This window comes from Podarcis muralis, chromosome Z, assembly GCF_964188315.1.
Source record: "Podarcis muralis chromosome Z, rPodMur119.hap1.1, whole genome shotgun sequence".
In the NCBI taxonomy this organism is placed as follows: Eukaryota; Metazoa; Chordata; class Lepidosauria; order Squamata; family Lacertidae; genus Podarcis; species Podarcis muralis.
Window position 1 is genome coordinate 28,983,312 of NC_135673.1, and position 16,212 is coordinate 28,999,523.

Consider the following 16,212-nt stretch of genomic DNA (forward strand, 5'->3'; position numbering starts at 1 on the left):
AGGAGGAGGCGGGGCATTCCGTGTTTCCACACTGCACGGCGCTGCGCCTCTTCGCCTGCGCGCTTTCTCTCTCTCCCCATCCTCCTGCGCTCGCTTTCGGCTGAGACACTGTTCCTGGCCTCCTGCGCTCGTTCTGCCATCGCAAAGAAGCGCCTGCGCCCTTCTTCAGGATGGTGATCGTAGTCTTCATCGCTTCTTCATCAGGTTCCACAGCGGTAAGGAGAAGCCAGCGGCTCCTGCTCCCCTCCCTCGCCCAGAAGCTCTTCTCCTTCCTAACTTTCCCCCACCCCTTTGTACTGAAGGAAAGTTGCAGCAGCAGGCTCCTTCCCCTCCCTCTCTCCCGTTTCCCCCTACAGTATTGCGATCTCTTACATTCAGGGCATTTCCCCATTTTCCTTCCTTATTTCTTTTATTTCCTCTGCTCGCTTACAAAAAATATGGGCTGGGTGGCTTTTGCAAATTGTAGCAAGCAATTTGGGACAATTTTTAGCAGGGTTTATTTTATCTGCCATTTTATGATGGGGTGGGGGGTGGGGCAACCCTGTGTATTATCGGCATCTTCAAGGCTGACATGAGTATGATCTTAAGCAATCTTACTCGGAGGCAAGCTCCGTTGTGCTTAGTACAACTTCCTGCCCTTACTGTAGCATCAGCTTTCATAGTATGAAAAGCTGAGACTATGAAAGCTGATGCCACAGTAAGGCAACTATCTCTGTGTTTGATTACCTGGTGGGTAATTTCCCACTGAAAACAACTGGATTGATTCATGAGAAAACATGCAGTAGGATTGTTTTTCTCTTCATTTGCCACAAAGCTCTTGACAGTGCAATCCTTATGTACATGTTTATATACGTCTCAGAAGTAAGTTCCATTAATTTCATTTTGTCTTGCTCCCAGGTAAATGGGTATGCAGCTGCTGTCTACAGCTGCCTAAGCAACACATGGATCCTCTTCTGGAATTTAATTCCCATTGACTTTAATAGGATTTGCTTCCAGTGAAGCATACTTGGATAGTGCTCTTTAGTCTTCAAAGTTATTTGCAAATACCCTTGAGGAAGGAGTACTCTAATCTGTACTGATTACTTTGCATGCTCCAGTACTGAATCCTAGTATTCAAGACTGCTTCTGCTTGCTTAGGGTGGTCCTTCCAGTCCCCAACTTTAAAATTTTTTTTTATTGTGTTGATTTGTCACAGATATATGTACAAACACGTAACCATGTAAGTACTGTACTTGTCTGAGATAACTTGTTTGCAACCTAGCAAGTTTTTCACTAATAACTTTAGGAAAAGCTTAAAAGTGGAGTAAACAGGGTAGACTTCTGCTCCATTTGGTTATTCATGGGTCGCAGCAGCAACTCATCTTTTGCTTACCTAGGAAGGGCTTAATCTGCACCTTCAGACCTTCTGCCTACAAAACTGTTTAGCTGGCATGCATGAAGGCATAATGTGAGTGCATCTTAGCATGTACAGAGTGCCTTTCCCTTACATTCGAGTAGCAACCACCAACTTCGATGTTCCTGGGGTTAGGCGAAACTGTACCTAGGGAGGTAATGGGTTTCACTTCTCATTCTTTTCCCTTTTTGGCAAAAGCACTTTTATTTCACGGAGATTATCCAGGAGGTAAGCATCCGTTTAATCCACTTAACGCCACTCTTCAGGCTTGTCCTGCTGTTCAGAATACAAAGGCTCAGATTTCCCTCTCTGGTATAGAAATTAAGCATTAACCTACCCCATGTTCCTTTCCTATTTCGTTTCTTCCCTTTTCAGTATCCAGTTCCACAATCTTGGATGCTCATGTTTTTATTACATTTCTATATGACCTCCCTTCAAAGGGTGTGTGTGTGCATGTGTGTGCGTGCATGTATAAATCTTGTTATTCTCCAGACATGGCTTGTGTAACTTCAGAATTAAAGCTAAATCAGGTGCCTGATTGTCAGGTGTGTAAATCAGGTGTAGCCCCTGTGGCTTTGTTTGGACAAGGAATTGGAGGGTCCTTTAAGAAGTAGATATGGTACCAATATAATTTAGAACACAGTATACCGTATATACTCAAGTATAAGCCGAGTTTTTCAGCACATTTTTTATGCTGGAAAAAAACCCCTCGGCTTATACTCGAGTGAGGTGGGTGGCAGCGGCCCAAAAGGAGCCCTTTCTCGCCGCTGGTCCCACCGCCGCCGCCCACCTCTCACAAGGGCAGGCACAGGAGCCACGGTTGGGAGAGACGCTGCACTGCTCTGCGCTGTGCCTTTTTCACCCGCGGCGCCTATGCCTGCTCTTGCAAGCGGCAGAGGCGATGGCGGAGGGATGAGCGGCCCGAAAGGAGCCATTTCTGGCTGTTTGTTCTTCTTTCTCTGCCGTTGCCGCCACCACCAGGTTTGTGGTGTGGTGAACCGGCTTATACCTGAGTCAGTAAGTTTTCCCAGTTTTTTGTGCTAAAATTAGGTGCCTCGGCTTATATTCAGGTCGGCTTATACTCGAGTATATACGGTACCTTGGTTCTAAGCTCTGCTTGGCCACTAAGTTCAATGGGTAGCTTTGTACAGTACTAGTCTCTGCCTACCTCACAGGGTTGTTAGGAGGATAAAGTGGGGAAATCCCATATTTGTCCCCACTCCCACTCTTTGAAGGAAGGATGGAATGCAAATAATATGACAAAGAACCTGAATATAACTATGATAAAATAAAGCCTGCAACAAAATGTTGCAGTGTGGAATGATTCTGCTTAGGATGTTCTATTTCATCCTTTCTCTGTTTACTGAAGATGTTTGTACTAGCTCAAACCTTGGGGTTCTCTGAACCTTCTTATAACCTCCCACTAATGCGTGGATTCTGCTATTTCGGGTGCATAAGGACCCAGCGCTTGGAAAAACGTTGTTAATGTATGATTATAACACTTGGGCTGCAGGACAAGCTGGCTTTTAAAAAGAAAGAAATTCCCAACTTGAAATGTACTTGTGGCAGATCTGCCATGTGAGTGGCCCATTCTAACCACAAAGCACCATTTTGTATGCCTGTGAAGGCTTTCTCAAAGTGCAACTTAGGAGCTGCTTTGTAAAAAAAAATGTCAGACTGTTGGTTCATCTTGCCCAGTAGCGTCAACTTCTGTGATAGACAGCAATTAAGGTGCTTCCCATATTATTTTCCACTGACCTTTTAAACAATAGAAGCTGTGGACTGAATTTTGTGCTGTCACTGGGCAATGGCCTAATCAATGCAGATCCACAGAGATTTGAACTCAAGAGTGCTTATTTTGGAATCCAGAGTTTACTAGCATTTGCATCATGGAACCAACAATATTTGAGAGTGCTGTGCAGCTGAGGTAATCCATGGTCTGGTTTGTCATTGCATCTGAACCCCGGCTAATGGGTTCTTTCCCACAAACAAGCCATGATCCCTAAGCCCAGAGCAAACCTTGGTTATAGCTCATTGTCTTGGAGAAAAATAATAAAAGACTTAATGCTAAGCCAAACAGTGGCTTAACTCTCACCAGGGGTGCAGGGGAAGCTCACTTTTGAACCACAGTAGTTAAGTTTAATGTGATGTGTGAGCCAGACCTTGCAAAAATTAAGGTGCAGCCTTTATGTAGCAAGACAGAATCCAGTATACACTGGAACTTCAGGCAGTTCAGTTTCTTGTAGATAATATTGCAGAATAACTGACGAAATGACTGTACAGTTATATTGGGGGGGGGGGGGAGCCTGTGCATGTGGCAAACACTCATAAGGAAGTGGTGAAATAGTTGCACCAGTTTTTACAGCACTTATGAGGTGGATTTGGATTGTTTCTTTATTCTTGCGTTGTGGCTTCAGATGTTTACCAAGCAGCAGGATCCACCTTCTTCTAAATCTAAAGAAACCCATCAGCAGAGTGACTTGGAGACCACCCACCCAGCTGTGTTGGAACAGCTGAATCTCTGATCAACTCCTGCCTAAATGGTTAGAACATCTGAACGCTGGTAATGCAGTTCTTCTTGCTGCCTGCTCCCACCCCGCTGAGTTTTGATGTGAAAGACCACTCAGTCAGCTCCTTCCTACATGTGGTGACCACACTTGCCATACTATGCACAATTCTGATTGCCCCACTTAAAAAATAATATTGTAGACTGGAAACAGTGTTAGAAAATAGCGAGACGCCAAGCGCATTTTGTACCTGGCTATTGGCCATTTGCAACCAAGTGAAGATGTCTGAGTGCCACCGTTTCCATCATCTGGAGGTCATTGGATCTGGAATGTTTTCACACACTAGCAACACATCCTGTAGAATTCTATCAGTTATATTTTATCTGCACAATGGAACCAAACTGCTTTTTCTGTGCAGTAAGAGCAGGAGCAGTCCAGAATAGGCCAATATGTGTGTGGACTGTCCCTGGATCAAGGGACTTTTTAAGTTCTCAAAGTTCTTAACCTAGCTCAAGGTTGTCATCTGAACTAGCCAGATGTTTAACTGATAATCAATAACAGTTCATTATTTGAAAAATAATACTTCAGGGCTGTCTTACTCCAAAATGTCAACTAGACATTCCGTTTTGGCAACTGTGACCTTGGTTTAAGGAACCATTTGGTGCCTATATCGTAACTGGAAAAGGTGCAGAAAGGGAAATGTAGGGACGTTACAAGATTTGGTGCTTTTTAGTTAACGGGGGAAAATGAGTACAGTGGTTTTAGAACACCTTAGTTTATAAACAACTTGGAAATAAAATGCTGCAAACCTAGAAGTCGGTGTTCCAGTTTGTGAACTTTGCCACCTGCCTAATAATACATGGAGACATAAAGTGAAGCTGGATGTTGGAAAATTCAGGACAAGCAAAAGAAACTACTTCTCACAGCACCCAGTTTAACTATAGGATTTGCTCCCACATGATGTAGGGATGGCCACCAAGATGGATGGATTTGAAAGAGGATTAGACAAATTCTTAAGAAGATAAGGTTGTCAGTGGCTACTAGCTATGATGACTCGGAATACCAGCTGCTGTGAAATGCCAGTGGGGAGAATGATTTTGCACTCAGATCCTATTTGTGGTCTTCCTATTGACATCTGGTTGACACAGGACTGGCCTAAGACATTTTGGCACCTGAGGTGAACCACAAAATGGCACCTCTCTCCTCGCCATGGAAAAAGAAGTGAGGGAAGATCTACATCAGGAGCAAGGGGGTGGGATTTTGACATCAGGATATGCTGCCTGGTGAATCCTGCCGCCAGAGTCAATTTCCCCACCTTGTCTCATGGGTGGGCCGGCCCTGAATATAGATCTACATCAGGATCTGCTGCACTTGTACCCCTTGAGTCAGTCGCCTCACAGGTTTGCTGTCCCCGTGCATGGCTATAAGTGTCATTGCTATAATATTGCTTTTAGCAAGAAGGAGCTTATGGTGTAGGTATTTTTCTTATGGTGACAATTGTTGCTAACACTTGATCTCAAAAATCATAGCAGAGATTAGTTTTGTTAGGGAAAATTCACACTAAACATCTTGGTGCAAGAATGTCTTAAAATGTATGGTGTGGATGTGATCAAAGCAATTTTTGAAACTTTGCAAAACTTTTTGAGTTTTGCAATGCAGTTCTCCAGCCAAGTAATGCATTAAAAAGTGCATATACTGTGGTAAAGTGCATAAGCATGCCTATATTGGTGAATTGGTGAAAATTGTGTGTATTAAGGAAATGTGATTGCAAAAACGTTGCAGAGAAATTGGGAGAAATTTACACTAAAATGAGAACTTTCCATGAAAACATTTTTTTTAAAATTAACAGTTGATGTAGAAATGCAGAGAACTGAACTTAAGAATGGGAAAACAAGAAACGGAAGAGAAACAGAGGTGTCAGATTCTCCCCTCCCTAGATGAGTGTTGTAATCCAGAAATATCTTCAGGGCCACAGGTTCCTCATTCCTGGTCTACAACACCAACCATGTTTGTGGTTGCATGTGCATAACACCAATAATAAAGCTAATTGAAAAACAAATCCAAAGAAAATGGCTCCTTCCATTGCCATTTGGAAATGCTTGGGGAATCTGTCAAATTTTGATCTTAGGTGGCAGCCTAAGATCAGGGTCTTTCCTTATGGAGAGCCTCATAAATTCAGTTCCCCATGGTGACTGCTTCTGCCCCAGATCGCTAATGTAAAGTTTTCCTCTGAGTTCTGTGCAAAGTACAGTACAGAGGAATTTGTTGATTTTGCCATTTCTGCGAATTGGGAGAATTGAGCTGATTCTGAACCCAGTGTCAGTGGTTTGTAAAGGTGCCTTTTTAATTGAACAAGCTAAATGTAAGAGTAACCCCAGGAAGTTTCAATGTTTAGTTTAATTTTGATTGCATTTAAAACAGTGTGTATATTCATGTTGTGTATATGTCTGTGTTAATAAGACATTGTATTATATTTGCAGTGGCCTGTGGCCAGTGCGGGGAACTTTGACCTTCCAGATGTTGCTAAACTGCAACTTCCATCATCCCTGACCATTAGTCATGCTTGCTAGGGGATGGCAGTTATAGTTCAGCAACACCTGGAGGCCCAAAGGTTCTTCATTCCTGAATTGGAATTGCTTTTGCTTTTTCCAAGAGCCCAGTTTAAAGGGAAAGAGAAACCCATCCCTCTCCCCAATTCTATGCCAAATGCAGAGGTCTCTGGAGTGGAGAGGCTCTTTTTGCCTAGTTAATACTGGAATTTGGATAAGTTGTGTGAGTCTCTGTCATTGCTTCTGAGATCTCTCCCAACACAAAGTGCAAATTTGGATGGATTCCTGCTTTTGCTTTCTTTGTCTAAAACCCATCAAGAAATGAGAGCAAAGACTCTGCCCTGTGTGCTTGTCAAAGGACTTTAATGGAGGGGTTGGTTCCATAAATAATGAGTGACCATCAAGCTATATCAAACTTTATGGGCCCCTGGACCCTATTCTCTTTCGAATTTGGAAGGAAAACTTGTACACATTTTGAATAAGCAAGATTGAACCACTTGAATAGAGTTTATGGTATAACAAGAGCATGGGAACAGCATGTGTTTTTTGTTGCTGTTTTTTTAAAAAAACCTTATGCAGCCTGCTGATAATGCACTTCATATATAGGTCATGCAGCTTAGGCTTTTATATAGGCTATTATGTTACCCCCTCCTCAGGTGGGTAGACTTCACACAACAAAAGGGATCCCACAGCAGAGATTACTTTTAACAGCTCAAGACACTGACAGTGGCTTTGAGTGCTATAGCAAGTGTGTGCTAGCATCCATGTGCATGGACTCTGCCATGGGCCATTGGTGGTGCTTATTTGTAATAATCATAAAGGATATGACGTAGGGTATATATCTGTGCGCTGCTCTGGTTTGCCAGAAGTGGCTTAGTCATGCTGGCCACATGACCTGGAAGCTGTACACCGGCTCCCTCGGCCAGTAAAGCAAGATGAGTGCCGCAACCCCAGAGTCATCCACAACTGGACCTAACGGTCAGGGGTCCTTTTACCTTTATATAGGAATATATAAACCTTTCATATGTGAGTCCCATTGCTTACTACAAAGCCAGGTGCCTCTAGTCAACTGCATGCAGCTGATGATGTTTGTTTGTAATGATGAACATTAGTCTTTCAGTACAAACAAAACGCCACCTCTAACGACTGGACAACGTGCAAAGAATACTTTTTCCGAACAGCGAGGCATGGTGCAAACCAAATAAACAAATGTGAAGCAACTGAGGATAAATGAGCACATTTTGGGGGGTGGGGGGCAGTTATTGTCTAGTTCAGGCATCACCAACCTTTTTGTGCCTATGGACACATTTGGAAATTTGAGAGCATTCCATGGACAGCAGTCACATAATGACTGTCATGGGAAGGGTGGTGGTGGTGGTGTTGGCATTGAGCACTGTAGGGGTGTGACAAAACAAAGAAATGGTTGCTATTGGATTTTGGCATAATGCAAAATGATTGCTGCATCTAAAATACAGTGGTACCTCGGGTTAAGTACTTAATTCATTCTGGAGGTTTGTTCTTAACCTGAAACTGTTCTTAACCTGAAGCACCACTTTAGCTAATGGGGCCTCCTGCTGCCGCCACACCGTCGGAGCATGATTTCTGTTCTCATCCTGAAGCAAAGTTCTTAACCCGAGGTAATATTTCTGGGTTAGCGGAGTCTGTAACCTGAAGCGTATGTAACCTGAAGCGTATGTAACCCGAGGTACCACTGTAGTGGGGAAATCCAAGAACAAAATGGTGCAGGCATGACACAGCTGTCCCATCAATAGGGATAAAAGGTCACCAGTGCAGTCACTCACAGAGCGAAGTTCTTTGCACCTCTGCTCTGGATAGGGAGGGTAGGCACTCAGTCTTGGCACCAAGTGCCATGTGGGCATTTCTAAAAAGATGTGTTCAATGTAGGAGAGGCTGAGGCAGTACAAAGCACTGATTCTTGTGCCCTGTGGATTTAGAGGGGATATAGACCTTTCAGGGTTTTACAGAAGTACCAGCAGCAACATTTCCCCTCAGTTAGCAGCCTCTAGTGTAGTTTCTGCTCCTTTGAACATGGTATTTACTATTGGTGGTGATCTCTCCCCCTGCCCCCATACAGTGGTACCTTCATTCCCGAGGTCCGTTCTTAACCTGAAACTGTTCTTAACCTGAGGTACCACTTTAGCTAATGGGGCCTCTCGCTGCCACCACACCACCGGAGCACGATATCTGTTCTCATCCTGAAGCAAGGTTCTTAACCCGAGGTACTATTTCTGGGTTAGCAGAGTCTGTAACCTGAAGCATCTGTAACCTGAAGCATCTGTAACCCGAAGTACCACTGTACTTTAAAAATATTCTCTGGAAGTAGTCCTGATATTCTGACTGCATGAATGTTTTGCCCAGTGAAATGACCCAGCAGAACAATGACTTAACAAAAAATAAAAACCCTAACAAATGATTAGCTAAGGCATTTGGCACAGATTCCAGTTTTCCTTCTGGGAGGCAAACTGCCAGTCACACCTTTTAAGTATGATTTCTGTTCCTTCTGTTGGGTGTGGTCTCCCATGTTTCCTCAGTCCTTTTCAAGGCATGGCTTAGGGTCCAGAAGAGCCATTTTAAAACACACACCAATAAATATTTACAGACTTAAATCCATAATCTTTATTGTTCCTGAGATGCAGAGGGGCAATATAATGTGATCAGTCTGGTACTAAATCTCATTTGACAAACTCACTCAGGCTTAAGGGCTAATTCCACAACATTCAGAGTTCTGTTTCCCATGCGCAGCAGGTGAGGCTGTGCACCACATTGGGTTTCCAGGGAAGATTAAGGATGATAAAGGCAACTTAGAGACATTTCCTTTCTGGAGAAGCAACCTCCCCCTCCCCCGCCTCTGGTCAAGGGTCACAGTACTCAGGACTGGTCAAGTTATTTATTTCTATGTACCCCACCTTTTCAATTAAGGAATTCAAAGCAGCAAATACAACCCCTTTTCTTCAAATTTTTTATCATTGCAACAACCCTGCAAGGTAGCTTGAGCCAAGTAATAGCAGCTGACCCAAGGCCAGCTAGTGAGCTTTGTGGCTGAGTGGGAATTTGAACCTGAGAAATCCCACAGGTACCTCTCACTGCAAGTAAAAAATTTAAATCACTAACCTTTTGTTGCCCTTTCATGGTACTCAAAACCACCAGCTGCACTGGCTTCCTCACTCTGCCCAAGGATAGGAATAGCTCTAAGGTAATAATAATAATAATAATAATAATAATAATAATAATAATAATAATAATTATTATTATTATTATTATTATTATTATTATTATTATTATTTATACCCCACCCTCTCCAGCCAAGGCCGGGCTCAGGGCGGCTAACAAGCAATAATAAAAACAAGTTGAATGAATACAACTTAAAAACAAGATTAAAATACAACATTAAAATATTGAAACATTAAAATATTAAAATACAGCCTCATCACAGGAGGAGAAAGGAAAAAGAAAAAAGAAGGTACCTCCCCTACTTCACTTGATACATATACTGTATATATATATTTCTGGTCATTAGCAGGATAATGCAAATCACCAAACTGGGGTGGGTGAAGCTGAGAGATAGAGAGACAGAAATAGTTGTTCCATGTAGTTCCAGGCATACCAAGGTAAATTCCCACTTGGTAAAGAACTTTGTTGATGGCAAGCAGGGCAATGTTAACAATGGCTAAACAATGAAGCTATTGTTTTGTCATAGATTTGTTTAAACTGTGTGATAGTCCCTGCTAATCCTTTAATTAGCATGTGTGATGGCTAATTAAGTCAGACCCTGTGTGCTGGACAAACACCCTTAATTCTGTGAAATCAACATGGGTTCAAAGGTAATGGAGTCAGCCTAATTTTCTTTGAGGTGAGAGCCTGGGGAGTCTGAGCACAACAAAGCATCAAATAACTAGGTGTGAGAATACAGATGAGCAGGGCCTCTCTCCTAAAACCAGGGCTTAGGATAGCAAGGTGAGAACAGGTGAGATGTGGCTTTTCTTGGGATGGGAAGGGGTTGGGGAGACAAGTTTCCTGGCAGACCTAAGCAAACAGCTGAGTTAAAATCCCAGCTTTTAGATCCCTTAAAATACCATTTTCTGTATCTGTTGTTGTGAGATCTTGATTTCTGTGTAACAACAGTTGTACAACACTACTCAGGACAATGTGGAAATGAATATATGTGCTTCCACAAAACTATTAAGAAACTCTCTTTTAATTTCAATTGTCTTATCAGGTTCTGGGGCTCTTAAAAATATATATATCCAACCCTCAAGGAATTTTCACTACATGATAACCATCTCTCTCCCATTGCATATACACCCAGACCTCATTCTAAAGTTCCCCGGGTTCACTGGGAAATCCCAGTAGCAAGTAGGCTACAAATGTGGAAACCTGTGGCCCTCCAGATGTTGTTGGATTTAAGTTCCCATCAGCATCAGCTAAGGTGGCCAATGATTGCAGTTGATGGGAGTTGTCCCCTAGCAACATTTGGAGCGCCACAAGTTCCACAGGCCTGCCTAGAGGGGAAAGGTTAAATCAAGGGTTCACAGTCTGACCACACTTTCCATAAGTTGCCTTGTGTGAGAGTTACACCTAGGTCCCCAGCAGTCAAAGTTCTGCACTACCAGTTGCTTCTTTGGGACAGCTTCGAGCTTCATTTTTAAATGTTAAGGCTCTAGGTCAGGGGTTGGCAACGTACGACCCATGGGCCACAAGCGGCTCACGGGGGTCGTTTAACCAGCCCACGAGCCGCCCCCAAACCGAGCCACCTGCTCTGCGAGTCCCCACCCATTGCGCTAAACCAGCGTGGCGTGGGGACTCACTTCCGCAGTGCCGGAAATTGCATGTGCAATCCGGCCCACGGAGAGATTTCCAGTGGAGTGAACTGGCCCAGGTGAGGTAAACCTTGCCAACCCCTGCTCTAGGTGGATGCCATGACTTTTTGAAATGTGATAACCAAATGGCCTGGGCCAAGCCAGAATCCCCAGAATACAATGGGGATGTAGTAGACAATGTGAAGGCAAACTTATAGCTGTGTTCATATTCCTTTGCTGAACTTTTAAAGTAGTGGATGGATAACCCATCATGTTTAGCGAATGCCCTCCAGCAATTGTCGAGGTTTTATGTGGTGTTTATTTTGGACTAGGCAAAAAGCCATTTTCAAGCATGTAAAAGTCAAACATGGTTTGGCTGAATTTCAGAGACTGCCAAGAGGCAGACTCTTTTCACATTGAAAAGCAGTAATTGGGGTTATGGCTATGATGATTTGGGAGGTGCTCAGTGCTTTAAAAAGAAGCAGAAGGCCGCTGGAAGGCATCCTTTTGAAACCTGATAACGTTTTGCCACATTGCATTGCAGACGGAAGTTAGTTGTTTTGACCCAAGCATATGCTTGTTTTATTTCTTCTTCTTTTTTTTAAAGTGCTTTGTTTCCAAGCATATGTTTTAAGGAGAGGAACAAGGGCGTGTCTGATGCTGGGTTCTGCAGCGGCAACATGCAAACTCAAAAGGCACATCCACTAAAAAAGAAAAAAGATTAATCAGGTTTTCTAGGTCTTCTGATTTCAAAGTTAGGCATAAAGTTAGCAATTCAGCTTGAGGGGGGGGGGGGATGGAAATGGGTAAGATGACCAAGCAGGGCACTTGGCCCCACCTAACCAGATAGAAAGCATTATTGAAGGTAGAATTATAGCACATAGAGAGGAACCGGCATGGCTTCTGCAAGCAGTGGCAGACTTGGGTACTATGGTGCCCTGTGCAAGGGCAAAATTTGGCATTCCTCCACCCTACCCCAGTCCTTGCGCTACTTTCCCAAAGGTGGGTAAGGAGGTACCTGGCTTTGTGAAGGAGGCACAAAGACTCTGGCAGAGACCTAGAACCCTCCCATCTCCTTCCCCAAGCTGGGAAAGTGCTAGCTAGGCTTTGGAGCAGAAGCAGAAGGACTCTAGGACCCTGTTAGAGCCTCACATGTCCTACCCATAGCCCAGCACCTAGCTCACCCTGCTTTGAGATGGCATCCCCTTGGATCAGTGTACAACCTTAAATCTGCTCCAGCTGTAGGTTCTGTCTAGCTAACAAGTGTTTCTCAAACTTGGGTTCCCAGCTTTTGTTGGAGTACAGGTATAACCTTCCATCATCTGTTGCTAGCTGGACCAGTGGTCAGGGATGGTGGGAATTGTAGTCATAACAATAGCTGGAGACTCAAGCTTGAGAAACACTGAACACTTCTTTTGAGAGTGTTGACAAGCCTATAAGTAGAGGTGATCCAGTCAACACTCTGTATTTAAACTTTGAAAAAGCTGTTGATTAATCACCACCCTGAAAGACTCCTGATAAGCTTAGCAGTCATTGAGTGGGTTGGTGGGGAAGAACAGGTCCTCTTATACATCAGTAATTTTAACCACTAACTTGTTTAAGAAAAAGTAGAGAGTAGGGATCAATGGGCAGTTCTCACAGTGGAGGCTTTTAAGAAGTGAGGTCCCTCAAGGATTCATATTGGGACCAGCGCTTTTTAAGTTGCTCATAAATTAGTTTGGGTTGAGCTGCTTGGCAGCCAAGTTTACTGATGACACTCAGTTGTACTGGAGGTAAGAACAGAAGGGCATTGCGAAGAGCTCTGAAAGAATCTTTTCAAAGTGCATGAATGGTAATTAAATTAGCAAATGTTATTCAATGCAAGCAAGTGCAAAGTGACACATACTATTGCAGAAAACAAAATCCACGTATACGCCTATGGAGTCTGAACTGGTGGTGAGTGACTAGGAATAAGATCTTGGATTCATAGTTAGCTTGATGAAGATTGTGACCCAGTGTGTGGCAGCTGCGAAAAAGGTGAAGCCCAGGTAAGAAATAATTAGGAAACGGATTGATAATAAAACTTGCCAGTATCACAACGTTGTTAAACAAATGTTGGACACACTTGGAATACTGTGTACAGTTTGGGTTTGCTTCATCTCAGAAAGCATAATGTGCACCTGGATAAGGTCCAGACAAGAGCAGCTAAAACAAACACAGAATAAAGAATTATGCATGGTTTGGAGAAAGTGGATAGAGAAGTTTTTCTTGCCCCTCTCACAACTAGAATCATCTAATAAAGTTGAATGTTGGGAAAGTCAGGACAGACAGAAGAACGGATTTGTCTGGGTTACGTGGTAGAATTTTCTACCACAGGCCCAGGTTGGCAAAGGCCACCAACTTGGATGGCTTTAAAAGGAGCATATTCATGGAGGACAGGCACCCCCAAACTCTGCCCTCCAGCTGTTTTGGGACTACAATTCCCATAATCCCTGACCACCAGTCCTGTTAGCTGGGGATGATGGGAGTTGTAGTCCCAAAACAGCTGGAAGGCTGAGTTTGGGGGTGCCTGATGGAGGACAAGGACTATCAGCAGTGACTACTAGTCATGACTTCTATATATTAGCTCCAGTATCAGAGGTGGTATGCCTCTGTAGACCAGTTACTGAGAATTACAAGTGGGGAAGAGTGTTATTGCACTGAGGTCCTCCTCATTAATTTCCCACAGGCCTCTGCTTGGCCACCAGTGATGCCAGAGTACCTGAGCCTCCAGCCTCAGCCCACAAAGATTTTACATTATTGCATTAACATCTGGAGGGCACCAGGTTGTTGAAGGCTGTTCTGTGTAACCTCTGGGTAGGAGCGCCTGAGGGCAACTGAGGATGGCAGTTTGGTTGATGACTTTATTTGTGAGATTCTAGAAGCAATTATCTGGATGCCTTAGAAATAGAATTCTGAACTAGGTGAATTTTGCCAGGAAGATGACACCAGACATCAGCAGCACAGGACCTGTAAGTTAAATTTCATTTAAAAGTAGGTATTGTGAGAGAGTAAGCTGCTCCCCCCCCCAACTTAGCAGGTAGAGTAATCATGGATTCGGGACTTTTTTAGCTGTGTGGGTTTTGGGGTTGTTGTGTTTTTTGTTTTTTGCTGGGTGGTCTTGGGCAAATTGTTGCCTGTCCATTTTGATTATCTTTAGTAAAAACAAAAAAAATCGCAACAGTGGTCTACCTTACAGGGTTGTTGCTAAGACAAATAGACTGTGAAAATGCTTTTGCAATTCTTAAAAAGTGTGCAGTAGACTGCTGGTTTCTTTTGTGAAACTAGTCCTTTCTTGAGGCTGAAGAACATGCATAAGACTTTCTGAACAGTTTGACAAACTTTGGAATATTTGGACAGTGTATGTTTGGAGGCAGTTAATACGTCTAATTTGATCGGGAAATATTTTGTTCTTGTACATCAACTTTTATAAAGGACTCTATGCATTATGCTGTGTTGTATAATGAATGATCATTTGAAGTGCTTTTTAAAAACATACAAACAATCCCACAAGCAAGCTCTCATACCGTGGCTATTGCCGCAGAATAATTATTTGTTTTAAGTATACCTGTCTAAAGTGCAACTTTCACTTACATTAATAAAGCTACCCTTCACATTCCTTTGAATACCTTGCAGAAGTCTTCAAAATAACTCCTAATTCTGCTCTCCTAGTTCATTTATTATTATTATTATTATTCCTCCCATTTTGCCCTTTCCACTGTCTATTGTACTACATGCACTAAGTAAGCTTGCTAGGATAAAATCTGGACAGCACAAATACTCAGTTTAATTTTGCAGAGCTTGTGTTGGCTCCCACCTACCCGAAGGAATACTGGCTTCCTCATGTTAAATACATATGCAGCTTGAAACGGTGTCAAGTGAGAGGCCCATCTGACAATCTCTGTCTCCCTGGAGTAAAACCAGCTGCTTTTAGTTTACTTTCTTGTCAAGTTATCGGAAGCAATGTGATCTTCTAGGTTTTTGCATCAGAACACAACTCTGCTGTTCTTCCCCCACACTTTTCTTTTTCTAAGACAATAAGAGGTTGTGTTCGTATCATACCAAATTAACTCTTTGATGTTAGGTAGTGTATATTTTTGTTTGTGTTTTTTAAAACACAAAAATATATGTTTTCCTGACGTGAAAGGTTCTTTGCTTTCCTTAAGAATAAAACTAAAATATGCACATTTTAGTAGTATAATTATTGAATACAAAACTGAAGCCCGAATGTATCTATCTGCAGATAAACAAATGTTTTATAAATATTAAATGCACACTGTTCAGAGAAATTCAGCATTATTCAACGCAAGCTGCTCATTCATTCCAATTTAATTTGTAATCTAATCACAGCACTAAAAAGAAATTACTCAGACCAAGCACATTTTGTAGACAACTTGATCTTGGATATATTTAAGTCTTTATCTTCCCCAATAGCTTATATGGATCTATTGTCTCCTTCCTGTATCCTTTCATTCCAGTTGATATGAAATATGTTCCACTTTTCTCTAAATCTATCATCTTGCTGCCTGCCTTCCCTAATCCTTATTATATTTGTAATTTGATCATCTGAACACAATACAACACTAAAACACTGTGATACTTCTTTAAACAGTCATAGTTCCACCCAAAGAATCCTTGGAACTGTATTGTTTTTGCTGCTGCTGCTGCTGCTGTTAATTTATACCCTGCCTTTTTCCTGACGTGACTCAAGGCGGCTTACTGATAAAAACAAGAATCTTTAAAAACACAGAAAAACCAATCATTAAGTTACAATTAAATATTGATAGAATTAAAACTATATTCATATATAAAATTTGTTTAAAACATGCCAGTAAGTACAGGTGAAGACCATTTTAGGCTTGTCAAATTGTGACGTGCTATTGCCGCCATGGGGACGCGGGTGGCGCTGTGGGTAAAAGCCTCAGTGC

At 42.6% G+C, this 16,212-nt stretch overlaps 1 protein-coding gene across 1 annotated transcript in view; it reads left to right on the forward strand.

Moving 5' to 3' along the window:
- Window positions 1-16,212, forward strand: part of SH3BGRL (SH3 domain binding glutamate rich protein like) — a 33,129-nt gene continuing 16,917 nt past the window's right edge. The window contains exon 1 of the mRNA XM_028714804.2: window positions 1-215. Within this exon, the coding sequence (XP_028570637.1) occupies window positions 171-215 (45 nt within the window). The 5' untranslated portion in view covers window positions 1-170. The remainder of the gene's footprint in view (window positions 216-16,212) is intronic.